Genomic DNA, 15,665 nt, shown 5'->3' with positions numbered 1-15,665 from the left:
GATAAATGATGAATCTTTAGTACTATACGAAGTATACAAAGAGAAAAAATGCAATTAAATGTACTTAGTCTAATATGATGCATATTTGAATAATGTTAAAATAACAAGGCACTTAGCCCTAACATAACATATAGGAACACAGAATCTTGGGGACCAGTAGAATTATGAGTACTATACTCATGCAATTGTATTAATTAGCCATAGCATCGACCAGTCTAAGGCCAGTTATGCGAAATATAAACTCTAAAAAATACAAAATTGAAAATGATGCAGGATTAAAAATGTACAAGTATAAATAACCTCCATGAAATGGTCGGAAAATGTAAACTGTTATTTTTCTTTTTCCGTTATTTAATTTTGATCATCAAAAACTCAAGCACTACATTGCCCAGAATGCCCCATAATGGCTGACTAGGCTTATATTGTGTGGAAATAGAAAACTCACTAACCGTGAGCAAAGCCGAGGAGGCTGAAACGCGTTGGTTGGGTTCGGTTGTTTAAATAAACAAACTTCAAGACTTCCACTTCTGAGTGCTGTGCAATTTGTAAAAAAAAATAAATAAATAAATAAAAAAAAAAAAATATATATATATATATATATATATATATATATATATATCAAAGGTATTGCTCAAGTATCTCCTGCCCGCTCCAAACCGAAAGTTGTATCGTTGCAAAGGACTTCTTGGGCTAAGTCCTAATAATCAGGTTCAAGGAAAACGATACTTGTGGGATTTTTAGAAGTTCTTTATTCCGCCGCCGCCAAACGCGTTTCGACTGCCAAGCAGTCTTGCTCACTGGACAAGAGGCAAATATATATATATATATCCACTCCAAAATGCCCCTGCATCAGAGACGCACTCCTCCAGCCAGTAAGTGTCAAACTCTTTTATTGCAAATAATATATAAAAAAACTCCTCTGCCAGACGGCATTTGTAGTTTCACAAAAACAGGAGCACGGACCACTGTTTAGTGCACAGAATCCTTTATTAGGTTGCGCTCAGTCGGCCATTGCGCGTTTCAGCACCAAAGTGCCTTGATCACATGATACCATAATATTCTGAGATGCTGACTGATCTCTCAGCATATCCTAAGTATTACATTGTGGGACACTCTGCCCAGTGCTTAATTTGAGCCGGTGGTTTCCGTTGCTCAGCACTGGCACCTAATATGACAGTCTGCCACATGGTGACATTGCCTTGCTAATTTAGGTATGAGCACAACAACAGCTGTTTATCAGTTCAATTTACATTGACAGTGACCAATACCTGTCTCCCAAGCCAATATGATAGCTTTGGGGGGCTGGAAAAGTATGAATTGTCACACTTGCAAGAGTGTGATGGTTAGTAGCTGTGTTTGTACAGTTATTGGCAGCTGGCAGGGAAAATATGTGGTGCAAGCTGCAGTGGACTCCCTATGAGAGCCCCGGCACTTATTCTTTTATAAATTAAGCACTAGCTCTGCCTTATGCCAGGGAGCGAAAGACATCAATGGACGTATCCTGAAACTTCTGTGTACCACCTTCGCTGGAATCCATCTTACTTTCCTAACTGCTGGAATTGCACTCATGCTCCCTCGAAAAGCACGTCTACCTTCAGGGTTAGTCATACATCAGGTCAGTGCTCGTGACATAGATCTATGACTCATGTTTCTGATGGTCCGGGGATGCTCAGCTCTGGACTGTCATCCTGTGCCAGGAGATCTCTATGGATACGGTGATATTGACGGATGAACACAGACCTTCATGAAAATGTGAGAGCAAAGACTGAAGTGGAGACCAAGGAAGACTAATGCTGATGCAGTACGCAAGATCATTAGCAGGCTGGAAGGGCTTGTTAATGTTCTTTCGGGATCTCACTGGACACATAGTTATCGACATGTATATGGAACAGGTGCTCCATGTGGAGAAGAAATTACTTTAAACATCAATAAATGATCACGATATATAAAGATAACGATAAGGAAGAAACAAAACAGTCAAACAAATGCTAATACAATTAATTTACTACTCCAAAGAGTGCTCAGTGCTCAAGTGATCACACAGTGAAAGGGTAAAAGAAATGAAGTAGTGTGTAAGCTAAAAGAGGCATGGAACAATAGTGGTTCATCGGTCATCAGCACTGTATTTTTAAATTAAAGGACAATGGACGGAGTAATCCCAGAGAGTTCCAATTGGTCTAGTCGTTGGCAGCGTTTCGACACTTCAGGACTATTGGATCATCATCGGGACTATTAGACTTTGATGAAGATGGGAGCTAAGTATGATTTAGTGCCAGGATACCAATTGGTGACAGAGCACTCCATAAACCCTATAAATAAATACATTTGAAGTGGGTAGAATGAATTCGTATGGAGACAAGAATTGGACCCAGAATATGGTACCAATAAAAAGTCTGATGATGACTGGTGAAATTATTTTGATTTGTTATGATCTTTTCCCTGGCTACGTTATGAGGTTCACAATTGTTAATACTGAGATTCATTGTATCACAAGTCTATTTTTAATGTGAAAAAAAAAAAAAATTCAGGCACCTCGCTTACAAAGTTCTTGTGGTGAGGGAGGTTAGGGAGGGCAGGACACCCTTCATACCACAGGGAAGTCAGTAGCTTGGGAGGATATTTGAGGCACTAGCCAGGCTAAGACATTAAATCAATACTTCTCATGTGCAGCATCATGTTACTAGAATGATGTGCTTCATACTTTACGTTTTAATCCATTTCTACTACCATTTTCTAAAAAGCTTAGAACGTGCAATGATGCAGTCATTTGCACAGCTCACTTTTCTATTCCTTTCATGCTGGCATTATATATTTCATTTCTCTTTATTTATATGTGTGAAGTTTTATATTTTACCACATTCTGGTCCCCATCTGGATAAATCTGTATATTATAAATAAGGCTCCCAGTTTTCCTTTTTTTTTTTTACTGATTTTTACAGATAAATAAATCGGAAAAATACAGAAAATTGTGTTTCTTGTGGGTGACTCTCCATGCTGTCTTTCGTGATTTCCAGGACAACAGTTGAGCACATAGACCGCATGGGAAGTTAAAAAACAGGTTGAAATTTTCCAAAATATTTGCATATGTTAATATATATTTATATTATGATGCTAACATTTACCAGTGGGTGAAATGTTTCACTCTATTTAGCTGCTACATCTGCTAAAATGCGACGCCAGCAAAGTATGGTTGCAAGTTTTTCAGTTAAATAAATGTGGAAATATACCATTTTATGACTTCTTTATTCTCAAAACACAAAAGAAATATGGATAAATACCAAAAAGATGGCCAAATAATAAATATGGATAAATGCAGATGGAAATGTGAAAAAAAAGTAAATACCATAAAACTGGAAGCCCTTATTATAATCCAATTTAATCAAATTAAGTATATCTGTGTATAGGCATCATATGCATCTGTGCAGCCAGATAACCCCAAACCCTATGCCCAGCCTGACACATATTACTCAGCGAACACCAGGCCTATTGGCTTAGCCAATGCTTGTTCAAACTAGGAGGGACACTAATGTACATCTCCTCGTACTACGAGTGTGATGCAGTTAACTGGCACTATAGCACTACAGTTGCACAGAGTGATATCATTAAAAGCCAGTGGTAATTACCTACCACAAAAAAAACAACCGCGCTTCATCCATACTTTGACATACTTATCTGCCCTCCGAGAGGTTGGTCTCTTCAGCCAGAAAAGCGCTGTGGACGGGGGAAGATAGGAGCTACACTGCAGGGTGGGCATGATTGTGAGATGGTGCAGGCTTGGGTGGTGCGTGGGCGAAGAGAAAAGGGGTACTGGGTGGGCATGATAGGAAAGCATTGAACAATGCAGGTGAGATCAGAAGAGGTGGGCCTGGGTAGGAGGTGATTAAAAAAGGGAGGGGAGGTGGGGGACTCAGCAGAGAGGGGCAGGCATCAGGATAGGTGGCAATGGGTGGGAGGGCTGAGTGGGAGAGGTGGTGGAGACTGGCGTGGGGAGTGAATGGGAGAGGTTTATCTTAGAGAGGGTGGTAGGAAACTGGTAATTGGAAGATGTGTTGCATAGTGGGGGTGGTCAGAAGAGGCAGTGCATTGTGGGAAGATCAGGAGAGGTGGGTACAGAGTGTGGGGATGGAGACACGTACTGGGGGACTGGGGTCACTGCGGGACGTGATGCAGGTTGGGGAAGGAAGAAAATGATGAATTGGAAGCGGTGTGGAGAGGTTAGTAAAGCAATGTAATGCTAGGGGAGCAGATACACAGGATGTTCAAGATAAAAACCTACCTTGAACCATCAAAGAGACCCCTTGAAGTGCGCGAGCCTCCCTGCAAGTTGCCTGTGGTGCTGCAAACGTCCATTGCTCTTGTCTGCTGAGAAGCGAAATCTGCCATGTCGCTAAGCAACAGCCACATGGAGACAGCAGCACGAGCAGACTGTGGTCCAAGGAATCCAGCTTACGTCATGGGCCAGAGAGGGGATGTGCTCATGGCGCTCTAGTCACACCGGGACATCCACATGCGTTCACCGGGAGAGAGGCGGCCACAGCTTCGAAACACGGCCTGGAAGGGGCGATGGTGGGCTGGAAGAGGACAGCATGGGCTGGGAAGGAGGGCGGGGCGGAGGGCTGGGGTGGGGTTGAGGTGGGGAGAGGCAGACCGGAAGAGGATAACACAGCCCGTGAGTAGCAAATATATGCCAGGGGAGAAAAAACCCAGGCTGGAAAAGGCAGAGCCGTTTTAAGGCATGGACAGTGGCCAGCCAAGGTGCCGCCACATGTCAAGTAATACGGACAGTGAGAGTGCGTGCATTGAGACCCAGGCTCGTGCATAACATAGGCTGGGGGCCTCTGAGCCCACTGTGCTCGTATAGTGCGTGCATTGAGACCCAAGCCCCTGAATAACAGAGGCTGGGGGCCTCTGAGCCCGCTGTGCTCGTCTAGTGCGTGCATTGAGACCCAGGCCCCTGCATAACAGAGGCTGGGGGCCTCTGAGCGCGCTGTGCTCGTCTAGTGCGTGCATTGAGACCCAGGCCCCTGCATAGCACAGACAGGAGGGTCTCTAAGGCCCCTGCATGCATAGTATATGCATTGAGCCCCAGGCTCTCCTGCATAGCACAGACTGGGAGAGCCTCTGAGGCCACTGTACCCGTAGAGTGCGTGCAGTGAGACCCAGGCTCCTGCATAGCACAGACAGGAGGGCCTCTGAGGCCACTGTACCCGTGCAGGGTGTGTACTGAGAGCCAGGCTCTTGCATAACGCAGGCTGGAGGACCTCTGAGGCCACTGTACTTATAGAGCGTGTGCAATGAGACCCTCCTGCATAGCACAGACAGGGGGGCATCTGAGGCCATTATACTCGTACATTTTGTGTAATGAGACCCAGGCTCCTGCATAGCACAGACTGGAGGACCTCTGAGGCCACTGTACCGATAGAGTGCATGCCGTGAGGCTCATGTCGCTGCATAGCACAGACTGGAGGACCTCTGAGGCCACTGTACCGATAGAGTGCATGCCGTGAGGCTCATGTCGCTGCATAGCACAGACTGGAGGACCTCTGAGGCCACTGTACCGATAGAGTGCATGCCGTGAGACTCATGTCGCTGCATAGCACAGACAGGAGTGCCTCTGAGGCCACTGTACCCGTGGAGTGCGTGCATGGAGACCCAGGCTCCTGCATAGCACAGACTGGAGGGCCTCTGAGGCCACTGTACCCGGGCCTTATCTGGTATTGCTTTTATCTGTTCTGGTATAGTGTCTTTGCGGCGTTACGATATATCGGTCCTCCTGTGTACTCCTGTATCTGGCATACTCTTGTTGTTGTTCTGACCTACTTGTCTCCCTCACTTCTGTCCCTGAACATTTGTAAAGCGCTCGGATACCCTCTTGGGTCATGTTCACGCTATATAAAACTCTATAAAAAACAGGACCACTGGAGATATCAAGGTAATATTAATACACCTTGTGATTGATACTTTTTTGCTGCTGGATACTCAACTTGTGGATCGGGAACCCCTGGGGGACCACAATGCCCACACAGGGGGTCCACGACTGATTGGAAAAAATATATATTAACAAATTTATAAAGTGCATATAAATAAAGAAGCAAAATGTAACCCTGAACAAAAATGACCTGTAAATGTGAAGGAATTCGAAATTTGAGGCAAAATATGTAATTGGTGTACTCAGATTGACCCGTGGGATCATTACTAGTGTATCAAACAGAGTACATACTAAGGATGAAGGGGGTCTCAATTGAAAGCCAGCGCCTTCAGACTCTCACGAGTTGCGCTTTACCAACCCTAATTGATTGATTGAAATTAGAAAATCTCCAACCTTCCCATTAAAATTAAAATTGAGATTTTTTTTTGTATTTGTTCATGAATTAAATAAAATATTTCCTCATTTGTGTTTTAGTGGGATGAATGCTTATTTCTGTAATTTTGCCTATTCTTTTGCGGTTTAAATCATCAAAATTGGTTAGGCCGGTGGCCACGGTTTCCAATAATGTCACTATGGGTCCCCTAATTCCAATAATTACTCAGTGGGGGTCCCCGGATTCCAATAATTATTCAGTGGGGGTCCCCGGATTCCAATAATGATTCAGTGGGGGTCCCCTGATTCCAATAATTATTCAGTGGGGTTCCCCGGATTCCAATAATCATTCAGTGGGGGTCCCCGGATTCCAATAATTATTCAGTGGGGGTCCCCGGATTCCAGGACTGACGGAGGCACAAAGAAGGCCAAAGATTTGAGATCCATGGTCTATAGGATCGCTGAGGTAACCCAGGAGGTGATCAGATTAATGAGATGGATTCGTTGCAAGTAAGAAGTGAGGCCTTCCATCAGTTCCATCTTTCCGCTAAGGCACCCTGAAGCAGGGCGAGACGCAGGGGTGCCGCTACCAGACGACTCCCTGTCACTGGGACACATTGCTTCTGGGTTTTCCTTTTCCACTTCATGTGGCCTCATTAGGGGTTGCACGGAGTGGTAATTCTGCAGGAGAGACCACACGTTTGATTCCGAGTTTTACCAGCTACAGGAAGGCATCCCACAAAACCAAATTCTTTTTCAAGTAAATTTTCCTAAACGCTTATTTTGTGCTGCGTTTATCAGGAGAAAATTCTGCAGTGAACTGTGTCCGGTACCCGTATGCAGTATTGGACCGGGTAGTTGTTCTTTTCCATTCTGGGGCCAACAGCTCGTGATGGCAAGTAACTGGACTAGTGAAACTGCCCGTAATCAGTAACTCCAGCCCCAGTATCTCCTCCTCCAATAGCCAGCCATTTTGAAACGAAAGCCATTGTCTGCACGTGTTTGACCAATTGACACAAGCGTGTAACTCCCAGAATGCAGTGGTTTAAGGGAAAGTCCAAGACAGGGGTCAAGGTATCTGCAGTTCTCTGGTCATCCTATGTTGAAGAGCCATTTCATTCGGTTGTAGCCATAAAAAGAGAACTCACACCATTACCAATGAAAACCAAAGATAAATTTGAAATAGAACACCAAATTAAAATATATATAAAAACACGATTGAAAAAATGTTGATGAGCCATTTATGGTAACTCGGGGATGCCATTTCCCTGTGCTGAAATAAACTTGTAAGCTCTCTGAGCTGGTTTGCAAATTCTGTGATTAAACAAAAATGACTGCTAATCTTTTAAACGTTCGAATGTCTGTCGTTTTAGTTAGGTCCAATACATGGACGTTTTATGCTTGTGTTTAAGGCTGCTAATAATGTGTCGTAGCTTCGAGATTTCAAAGCAGATCGTTTAGAAGAAAAAAAACCCAGAAAAAACAAGAGACCATTGTTGGGGTCAGTGGCCATGTGATGGTGCTTCCTGCTAGTCACTGGGTCATGAAAGAGCGTCTGATCTCAAAGTTGCTTCTCTTATGGTTTTGAAGTCCCTGGTGAGCTGGCACGAACCTGTTATACAAACGCTTCGGTCTACAAGCAGTATTGTATGCTAGTTCCGGCATGCCAATGATTGGAGCACCCAGCTCTGGGCCCATGTGGAGGCGTGGTCCAGGAAAGGTTTGCTGCCTGGACTGCCAGATCCTGAGGCCAAGCAGGAGATGATTGGCTGCAAAAGATAGTGATGTTGACAGAGGAAGTAATTCGAGGACCAGGAAATGATTTGTGTAGAATGCCGTGGCGGCAGCGAGGAAACAGTAGTAGTGGGGTGGGGGGAGATTAGAAAAAAAAGAAAAGACGACTTACCTACGAGCCTGTCGCCCCTCTCCCGTCCTCCCTCTGTTCCTGGCTCCTGGCAGCATACAGGCTCCCAGACTCCCCTAAGCCAATCACGACGCTGCTGTCATCAGCATGACAGCAGCGTCATGATTGGTCTAAGCAGCCTGGTTTGCTGCTCAGACAGTGCCTAGGAGTCTGGGACTGTTCTCCACAACACAGTGCAACACAGCCCGGTGGAGAAATGCCAAGTGCGCATGTATGTTTGTCCGGCCCAAGACAACCGGCCAAACCGCCATGCGCACTTATGGTGTATCAACCACTCCTCCTCCCTCTGACGACTGTCAAGCCCCGCCCGCCCTATTCCGGCTCTGTTCTAAAAATACAATGGTAATAACGTTGAGTTATTATTATTTTAGTTTTCCTTTTGCATACCTCAGAAAGCAGTGGGGTGACGCGTTGACGCGCCGCTGGTAAAATGAACTCCTGCCTGAGACAATGAACCCAAAAAAATGAGAGTGGTAATGTAAAAGTGACCCGCCACCCATGATAGGCCGAACCCTGTCTCTGCTATAGACTACCATTTGATATTTGAAGCAACCTAGACACTGGGGGCCAGATTTAACAAGGTTTTGCATCACCCTTAAGCCACGCAAGGGGGAGCAAGGGCGCAAAACCAAAGTGAGATTTATCCAGCTGCGCAAGGCCACCTTGCATGGCCCTGCATGGCTGATAAATCTATAGTAACGCAAGGCAGTGCAAATTATTATTATTATTATTATTATGCTGTTTTGTAACGCGCTCAATTACTGCCGGAGTATCCTGGCGCGGCCTTGCCTTGCCTTATTCTGCGGCAGTTAGGCGTTCCATGGGTGCAGTGTGGGTGTACCCACGCACCCACTCATGGATTTTGGCACATTCCCAGATTTACCATTAGTGATAGATCTGTGAATGCGTCAAAATGGTACACCTCCCAGGTGAGGCGTAACGAGGGCCAATGCAGTGTATTTCTCCTTGTTTTTCCTCTTTCTACGTGTGCTGCTTTCTTCAGCACACTTAGAAAGAGGAAAATGCCTCTCGGGATTGTTTTGGTGCGGGAAGGTGCCATTTCCAGCACAAAACAATCCTGCCTACAATGCAGGCACCCTTGCACTATGGTGCAAGAGTGCCGGCATTGGCGATAGACAGCCCAAAGTGCGCCAGCGCTAGGAAAGAACAGGAGTGTGCCGTATAATGGTAAATAATGTACATTTCTGCCCTTTCGCTTTCACGCAGCGCAGCAAAGTGGCCTGCTGCGTTGAGCTGCGTGAAAGAATGATCAATCTGACCCTCGGTGTGTCTGGACTAGAACCTAAGCAAAAGGAAGGATGAATATTTAGAGGGCGAGCTGTTGGTCGCAGTGAACAAGAGTATCACCGGTGCACTAGTGGGGACCTTAGGACTGCATCCCATCGTCCGCGAGCGAGGACATGTGATCTGGGTGGCTTTCATCGAGTGCTTCCGTCCAGCTCTTCGATTCGTAGAGGGTTCGACTGCCAAGCAGGCATAAAGGGAGCTCCTTCACAGGGAAATCCTGGGCAGGGAGGATTCAGATCAATATAGAAGGAAACCACAGAACAGATCCATGACAACTACAGGGAATGCCAAGAGATGTGAAAAGGGAACTGCTGAACAAATGTTGAATACATGAAATAGAGAGTCCTCGCCAGAAACAGGCCGCTGAAAGACCCAACCATTGAAACATGAAAACAATGCTGAGTGAACTAATAAAAAGTTGCGGTAAGGCCACATGACAGAAAGCTCAGGAACGCCTGTGCCCTCCCACCGCATGTGGGAAACATCCACTGCCCACATCAAGTCCTATTTCACAGCTGGGAGCCAGTAAAAGCAGCTTCTAGGAATGTTCTTCTTCAAGGCATCCAAGGAGACAAACACAGCATAAAGAAAACTCACAACTTCAGGTACTGTCCACAGCAAACCCATGTTCGACCTCTGGGTGCCTGTAACAGCCCCTTACTCAAGTAAGAGTGTCTTCTGGACATGTTCTTGAGAAAGTCGTCCAGGGAAACACGTACGGAGAAGACACAGCGACACTCCGGCAGCGGCCTCCCCACCCATGTGCAGCAAGATGGCCGCCCTGCTCTTAGCGCCATGGACTGCTCCCAGAAACGGTATTAGCCTCAGCTCTGGGACTGCAGGCGAAGGGCGTCAAGAGAGTAGATCTGGCAACTGACACAAGCCGACAGAGCGAGGACATGTAAACAAAGGCTGGGAGGAGGGAGAGTCAGGACTGTCTGCTCTAGAGAAGGAGGATTCCAGCAAGAGACAAAAGTGCCCAATCCAAAAGAAGAGGCAAACCCCACGTGTAGTCTAAACGGAGGGAACCGTATAGACTAACACCTCTAGAGCCCCAGGGCACAACCTGTATGACAGAAGCAGGAGAATGTGAACTCTAAAGCAGGAGAAGCGCGTGCAGGAACCTGTCAATTCTAATACACCTGGATGAGGGGAATCAGCCTATCACTTCTATAGGGGAGTGGGGTCCACCTGTCACTTCAATAGGGTAGTGTGGTCTACCTATCACTTCTAAAGAGAAGGGGTTTATCTATCACTTCTTAAGATAAGTGGGCCTACCTATCACTTCTATAGGGTAGTGGGAACTACCTATCACTTCTATATGGGAGTGGGGTCCACCTGTCACTTCTATAGGGTGGTGGGATCTACCTATCACTTCAATAGGGGAGTGGGGTCTACCTGTCACTTCTATAGTGTAGTGGGGTCTACCTGTCACTTCTAAAGGGAAGGGGAGTCTACCTATCACTTCTATACGGGAGTGGGGTCTACCTGTCACTTCTATAGTGTAGTGGGATCTACCTAACACTTCTAAAGTGAAGGGGGGTTTACCTATCACCTCTAAAGAGAAGGGGGGCCTACCTATCACTTCTAAAGGGAAGGGGAGTCTACATATCACTTCTATAGGGATGGGGAGTATACCTATCATTTCTCAAGGGAATGGCAGTGGGCACACTTGTATACTCTACATCTGGGGGGGGGGGCTATCTGTCACTTCTAAAGGGAATGGTGAGGGCACACAGATGTACTCTACGTCAGGAAGTATGGTCTACCTATCACTCCTATAGGGAATGGCGAGAGGAAGTCACACTTGTCTATTCTTCATCTGAAGTGGCACCCACCTGTCAATTCTAAAGGGAGTAGTGGGACAGAGCCGGGCATGTCTGCTCATCATCTGAAAGAGGAGTGGGGGCCGAGGGGGTTACCTGTGAATTATAAGCGGAATGGCAGGAGGGAGACACTGTTATTTACTCCACTTCAGGAAGAGGGGTCTACCTGTGAGCTCTAAACAAAGGGAATGCCGGAAGTGATCGTACCAGGTTTACATCCCTACAATGTGGTCCCTGAGCTGGCAGTGGTGTATTACCTGCGCTGGCAGTGGTGTATTACCTGCGCTGGCAGTGGTGTATTACCTGAACTGGCAGTGGTGTATTGCCTGAGCTGGCAGTGGTGTATTGCCTGAGAGGGCAGCGGTGTATTGCCTGAGCTGGCAGTGGTGCTTTGCCTGAGCTGGCAGCGGTGTATTGTCTGAGCTGGCAGCGATGTATTGCCTGAGCTGGCAGCGGTGTATTGCCTGAGCTGGCAATGGTGTATTGCCTGAGAGGGCAGCGGTGTATTGCCTGAGCTGGCAGTGGTGCTTTGCCTGAGCTGGCAGCGGTGTATTGTCTGAGCTGGCAGCGATGTATTGCCTGAGCTGGCAATGGTGTATTGCCTGAGCTGGCAGTGGTGTATTACCAGCTGGCGCTGTGTGCTACTCACAGTGGAGCGATGCAGATCCTGTCGTCCCGCAAAACACACAAGATGATGGAAAGAATGTTGCACATTGGCATAACATTCACCCCCAGTCACAGATCTGGGTTTAATCCATCGTTATTTTGCTCACCACACCACCCCAGTTCAGACATGGCCATATGCAAATCAATCTTGACCATGTCCCTTGGGGGAATAGTCCAGCCCAAACTGCCAAACCATGTCTTCCCTGGACCGGAATCAAGCATCCTTGCACTGGTTTCTGGCTTTCCGCCATCATCAGCCAGGATAGCTTGACTCCATTGGCGTAGTGAGCACGGGACCCACGTCTGGGCATACCCTTCCCACATAGGGCGAACAGCAAAACACACAAGATGATGGACGGAATGCTGCACATTGGCAAAACATTCACCCCCAGTCACAGATCTGGGTTTAATCCATCGTTATTTTGCTCACCACACCACCACATTTCAGACATGGCCATATGCAAATCAGCCTTGACCCTGTGCCTCATGGGAACAGTCTAGCCCGAACTGCCAAGCCATGACTTCTCTGGACCGGAATCAAGCATGCTAGGACCGGTTTCTGGCTAACAGCGGTTATCGCCAGGATAGCTTTTACTCCAGTGGCGTAGTGAGCACGGGACCCACATCTGGGCATACCCTTCCCACATAGGGCAAACAGAAAAACACACAAGGTGATGGACGGAATGTAGCACATTGGCAAAACATTCACTCCCAGCAGGGCCTGCAGTCTATCTCATAAGGTTAATGTCCATGGCCTAAGCATGCTTATGGGATCAGGACCAGTCTTGGCACCCAGGGCAGCCTGGCACCCTCAGCATCCTGCTAGCACAGTGAGCTATCACCCATCACTGCTCTGGCCTTGTTAAACAGCAGCGATCATCCTCGTGCGGCTGTCACACACCATCAGCAGCCAGGCAGCACCATGATGGGCACTTTCTTGGCACAGGAACAGCGATGGGCATTATGTTCTAATACAGAGTTTAAAACCGGCATAGGATGTCTTATCTGCATTTATTCATTGTGACACACAGCATTAGATAATCAGAACTTCCTTTGCTATGGCACAGTTGCTGTAACTGGCATATAATTTATTTAAAAGCACTTGCATGATTTTGTTCTGTGCAACAATTTTGCTCTCGAGTAGGGTGGTGGACCCTGAAACACTGTCACATTTTATGAGGTGACCTTCAGAGCTACCTGTAATGTTTGAGGCGTTTTAGCTCACAAGTTTGAAATTGTGTGCAGTGAAGTACACTGTATAGGTACATTTGTATAACTTTTTGGGAGGTGAGAACTCCCCTAACCACACACGCCCCTGGAAGGTCGATCACACACTGCGATGTGGGTGGGGCTGGTTAATGTTAGTTCCAGGCCCGGCCTTGGGAGTTAGTGCACGGCGTGGGGAACTAACAGCAGGAGGCGCTATACTTGTCTAGTCATACCAAGAGAGTATGGAGGGGGCAGAAGCCCCGTCTACCTATTCAACAGCGGGGAGAGCGGGGTAAAGTTACTGAGACAGGTCTGCCTATGCAATAACAAGGTTGGGGAGGGTATACATCCCCACCTACAACCTACAGCACTAAAAAAGACATGGGGAGGGACAGTCGTGCCTACTTCTAGAACAAGAGGCGAATGGGGGCGGGGCTGTACTTTCTCCACTGCTGGTAAGGAGAGAGTGGGGCATGGAAGGCAGTGAGCCCCATGCACAGAACAGAGTGTTGGGGGTGATGGGGTCAGTTACACCTATTTATAGAAGAACGGGGAAGGGGATGCAGAATAGTCCATCCTGAGGATGGAGAGGGGGAGAAAGACATACATAAAGAACAAGAGGAGGACGGGGGGCGCGAGCCAGACCCAACTACACGATGGGCAGCCAAATGTGCATATCCAATAACTAGTGATAGAGGAGGAGAGGCAGACACGTTGAGCTATAGAATAAGAATTGATGGTTGGGAGGTACCACACATATACACATTCAGTAAGAAGACAATGGGTGTGACATAAAGTCCATAGGTACCCTCTCATCTAAAGTCTGTTCTACAACGAGAGAATGGGGCTGGGGAAGAGCTGAGCAGAATGAGGGTGGTCTCCAAATGTACACATGTTTCATGGGAAAAGTAAAAGGGACCCCCACCTAGATGGTCTATTCCAGATTCTTTCACCTGTTGGCCTGGTGTCTTTGGAGTGTGAAAGAATATGCAGAGGACCGAGGCCTGCCAAGAGTGGAGCTATGGGATATTTTTTTTGAAAATCTGTTTATTAGCATAGTGGTTAGAGCAACAGTACAGAATTGTTATTATGTGATAAAACCAGTAGTAAGCGTGCTCGCCTAGGCTTAATAACAGCAGGTATAATGTACATTTCAAATTTTGTTGCAGTTCTGAGTAATTGAACAGACCCCGTAAGAATAGAGAAGCTCCCTCCCGCCACCCACAAGAATCCCACCCAGACACTCTCACTTTGCGTATGCATACATCAGATAGTACCCGGTTGCTCCCACAGAGCGGAACTTATCAAATATGCTAGTTCACACAATCAGTCAGTGACACAGGCAATAGTATCACGGGGTATCCCGTATCATAGTCTAGTACACCCCTTTCGTGCAAGGTACATGGAAGCCCACCAAGTGCAAGACACATTTCAGTTTCAGTTTATGGGTATCGAACCATTAGACTCATCATCATCACCCCCAGTTTCGAACCTCCCCAGAATGGTAAACCAATCCAGTGAAATCGGCGTTTTCCTGAGGCCCCTGCGTTCTTCGCATTGTAGCACTTCACCTTCTGCTTTGCCCCAACGTATCACTTCCGTTTTCCACATTTCGGGGTCAGGTGGCTTGGTTGACTTCCACCTCATCGTAATGGCACGTTTCGCAAGCAGTATGGCTACGTCCGCAAAACGTGTTGCTACGCTCCTCTTACGTGCTGCTGGGCTCAGACCGAGGAGGGCATATTCCAAGGTGAGCGTTTGGAGTAAGGCACCTGCCTCCGTGAGCGAGTCATTAATAGCGGTCCAGTAATAGCCTAGTTTGGGGCAGCTCCACAACATGTGTGTCAGCGATGCATCATCCACAGTGCATCTAGGGCACGCGCCGGGTACATTAGGGAACATGGCGTGTAAACGGTGAGGTGTTAAATACGCCCTATGTAGGACCATTAGCTGGATGAACTTAAATTTGGGGTTCCTAGCTACTTTTTTGTGAAATTGAAGGATCCGCTCCCATTCCTTGTCCCTCAGTGGCCTCCCTATATCGCCCTCCCACTTAGTTCTGAGAGGCGACAGCGAAATCGCTCTCCCCTTTCTGATACCAACAGTGAGCCATTTAGTCAGATGACTTCCCGTCCCCATGAGGTATTGCATTGACAGTAATGGGTTCGTGGGCGGTTCTATTCCCTCAGGCGCCCACCTCCCCATAACATAATGTCGGAGGCCAGCATGCATGAGGAAGGAACCCCCGGGGACATCATGGGCGGTCCTGAACTCGTCAAAGGACAGCAGCTGCCCCTCAGCAAAAAGGTCACCTATGTGTGTCACACCAGCGTCGTGCCATGGTACAAGTTTGTGAGTTGTGAGAGGGAGCTATGGGATATGTCACAGATTCATTGTGCATTTAAGGGAAAAAAATGTTCAAACTAGGCCA

At 47.1% G+C, this 15,665-nt stretch overlaps 1 protein-coding gene across 3 annotated transcripts in view; it reads right to left on the bottom strand.

The window, feature by feature from the left end:
• The window catches only part of FAM171A2 (family with sequence similarity 171 member A2), a 241,041-nt gene that overhangs the window by 199,969 nt on the left and 25,407 nt on the right, over positions 1 to 15,665 (bottom strand). The window contains exon 1 of one of the 3 annotated variants that reach the window (XM_078645169.1): positions 4,277 to 4,400. The exons of the other annotated variants lie outside the window; for them this stretch is intronic. Within the exon in view, the coding sequence (XP_078501295.1) occupies positions 4,277 to 4,286 (10 nt within the window). The 5' untranslated portion in view covers positions 4,287 to 4,400. Of the gene's footprint in view, positions 1 to 4,276; positions 4,401 to 15,665 lie in introns of those variants that run through there. 3 annotated transcript variants of the gene reach the window in all.

Source organism: Lissotriton helveticus, chromosome 5_1 (genome assembly GCF_964261635.1).
Source record: "Lissotriton helveticus chromosome 5_1, aLisHel1.1, whole genome shotgun sequence".
In the NCBI taxonomy this organism is placed as follows: Eukaryota; Metazoa; Chordata; class Amphibia; order Caudata; family Salamandridae; genus Lissotriton; species Lissotriton helveticus.
Note: the sequence above shows the minus strand (reverse complement) of the source record. Positions and strands in the feature narration are given on the sequence as shown.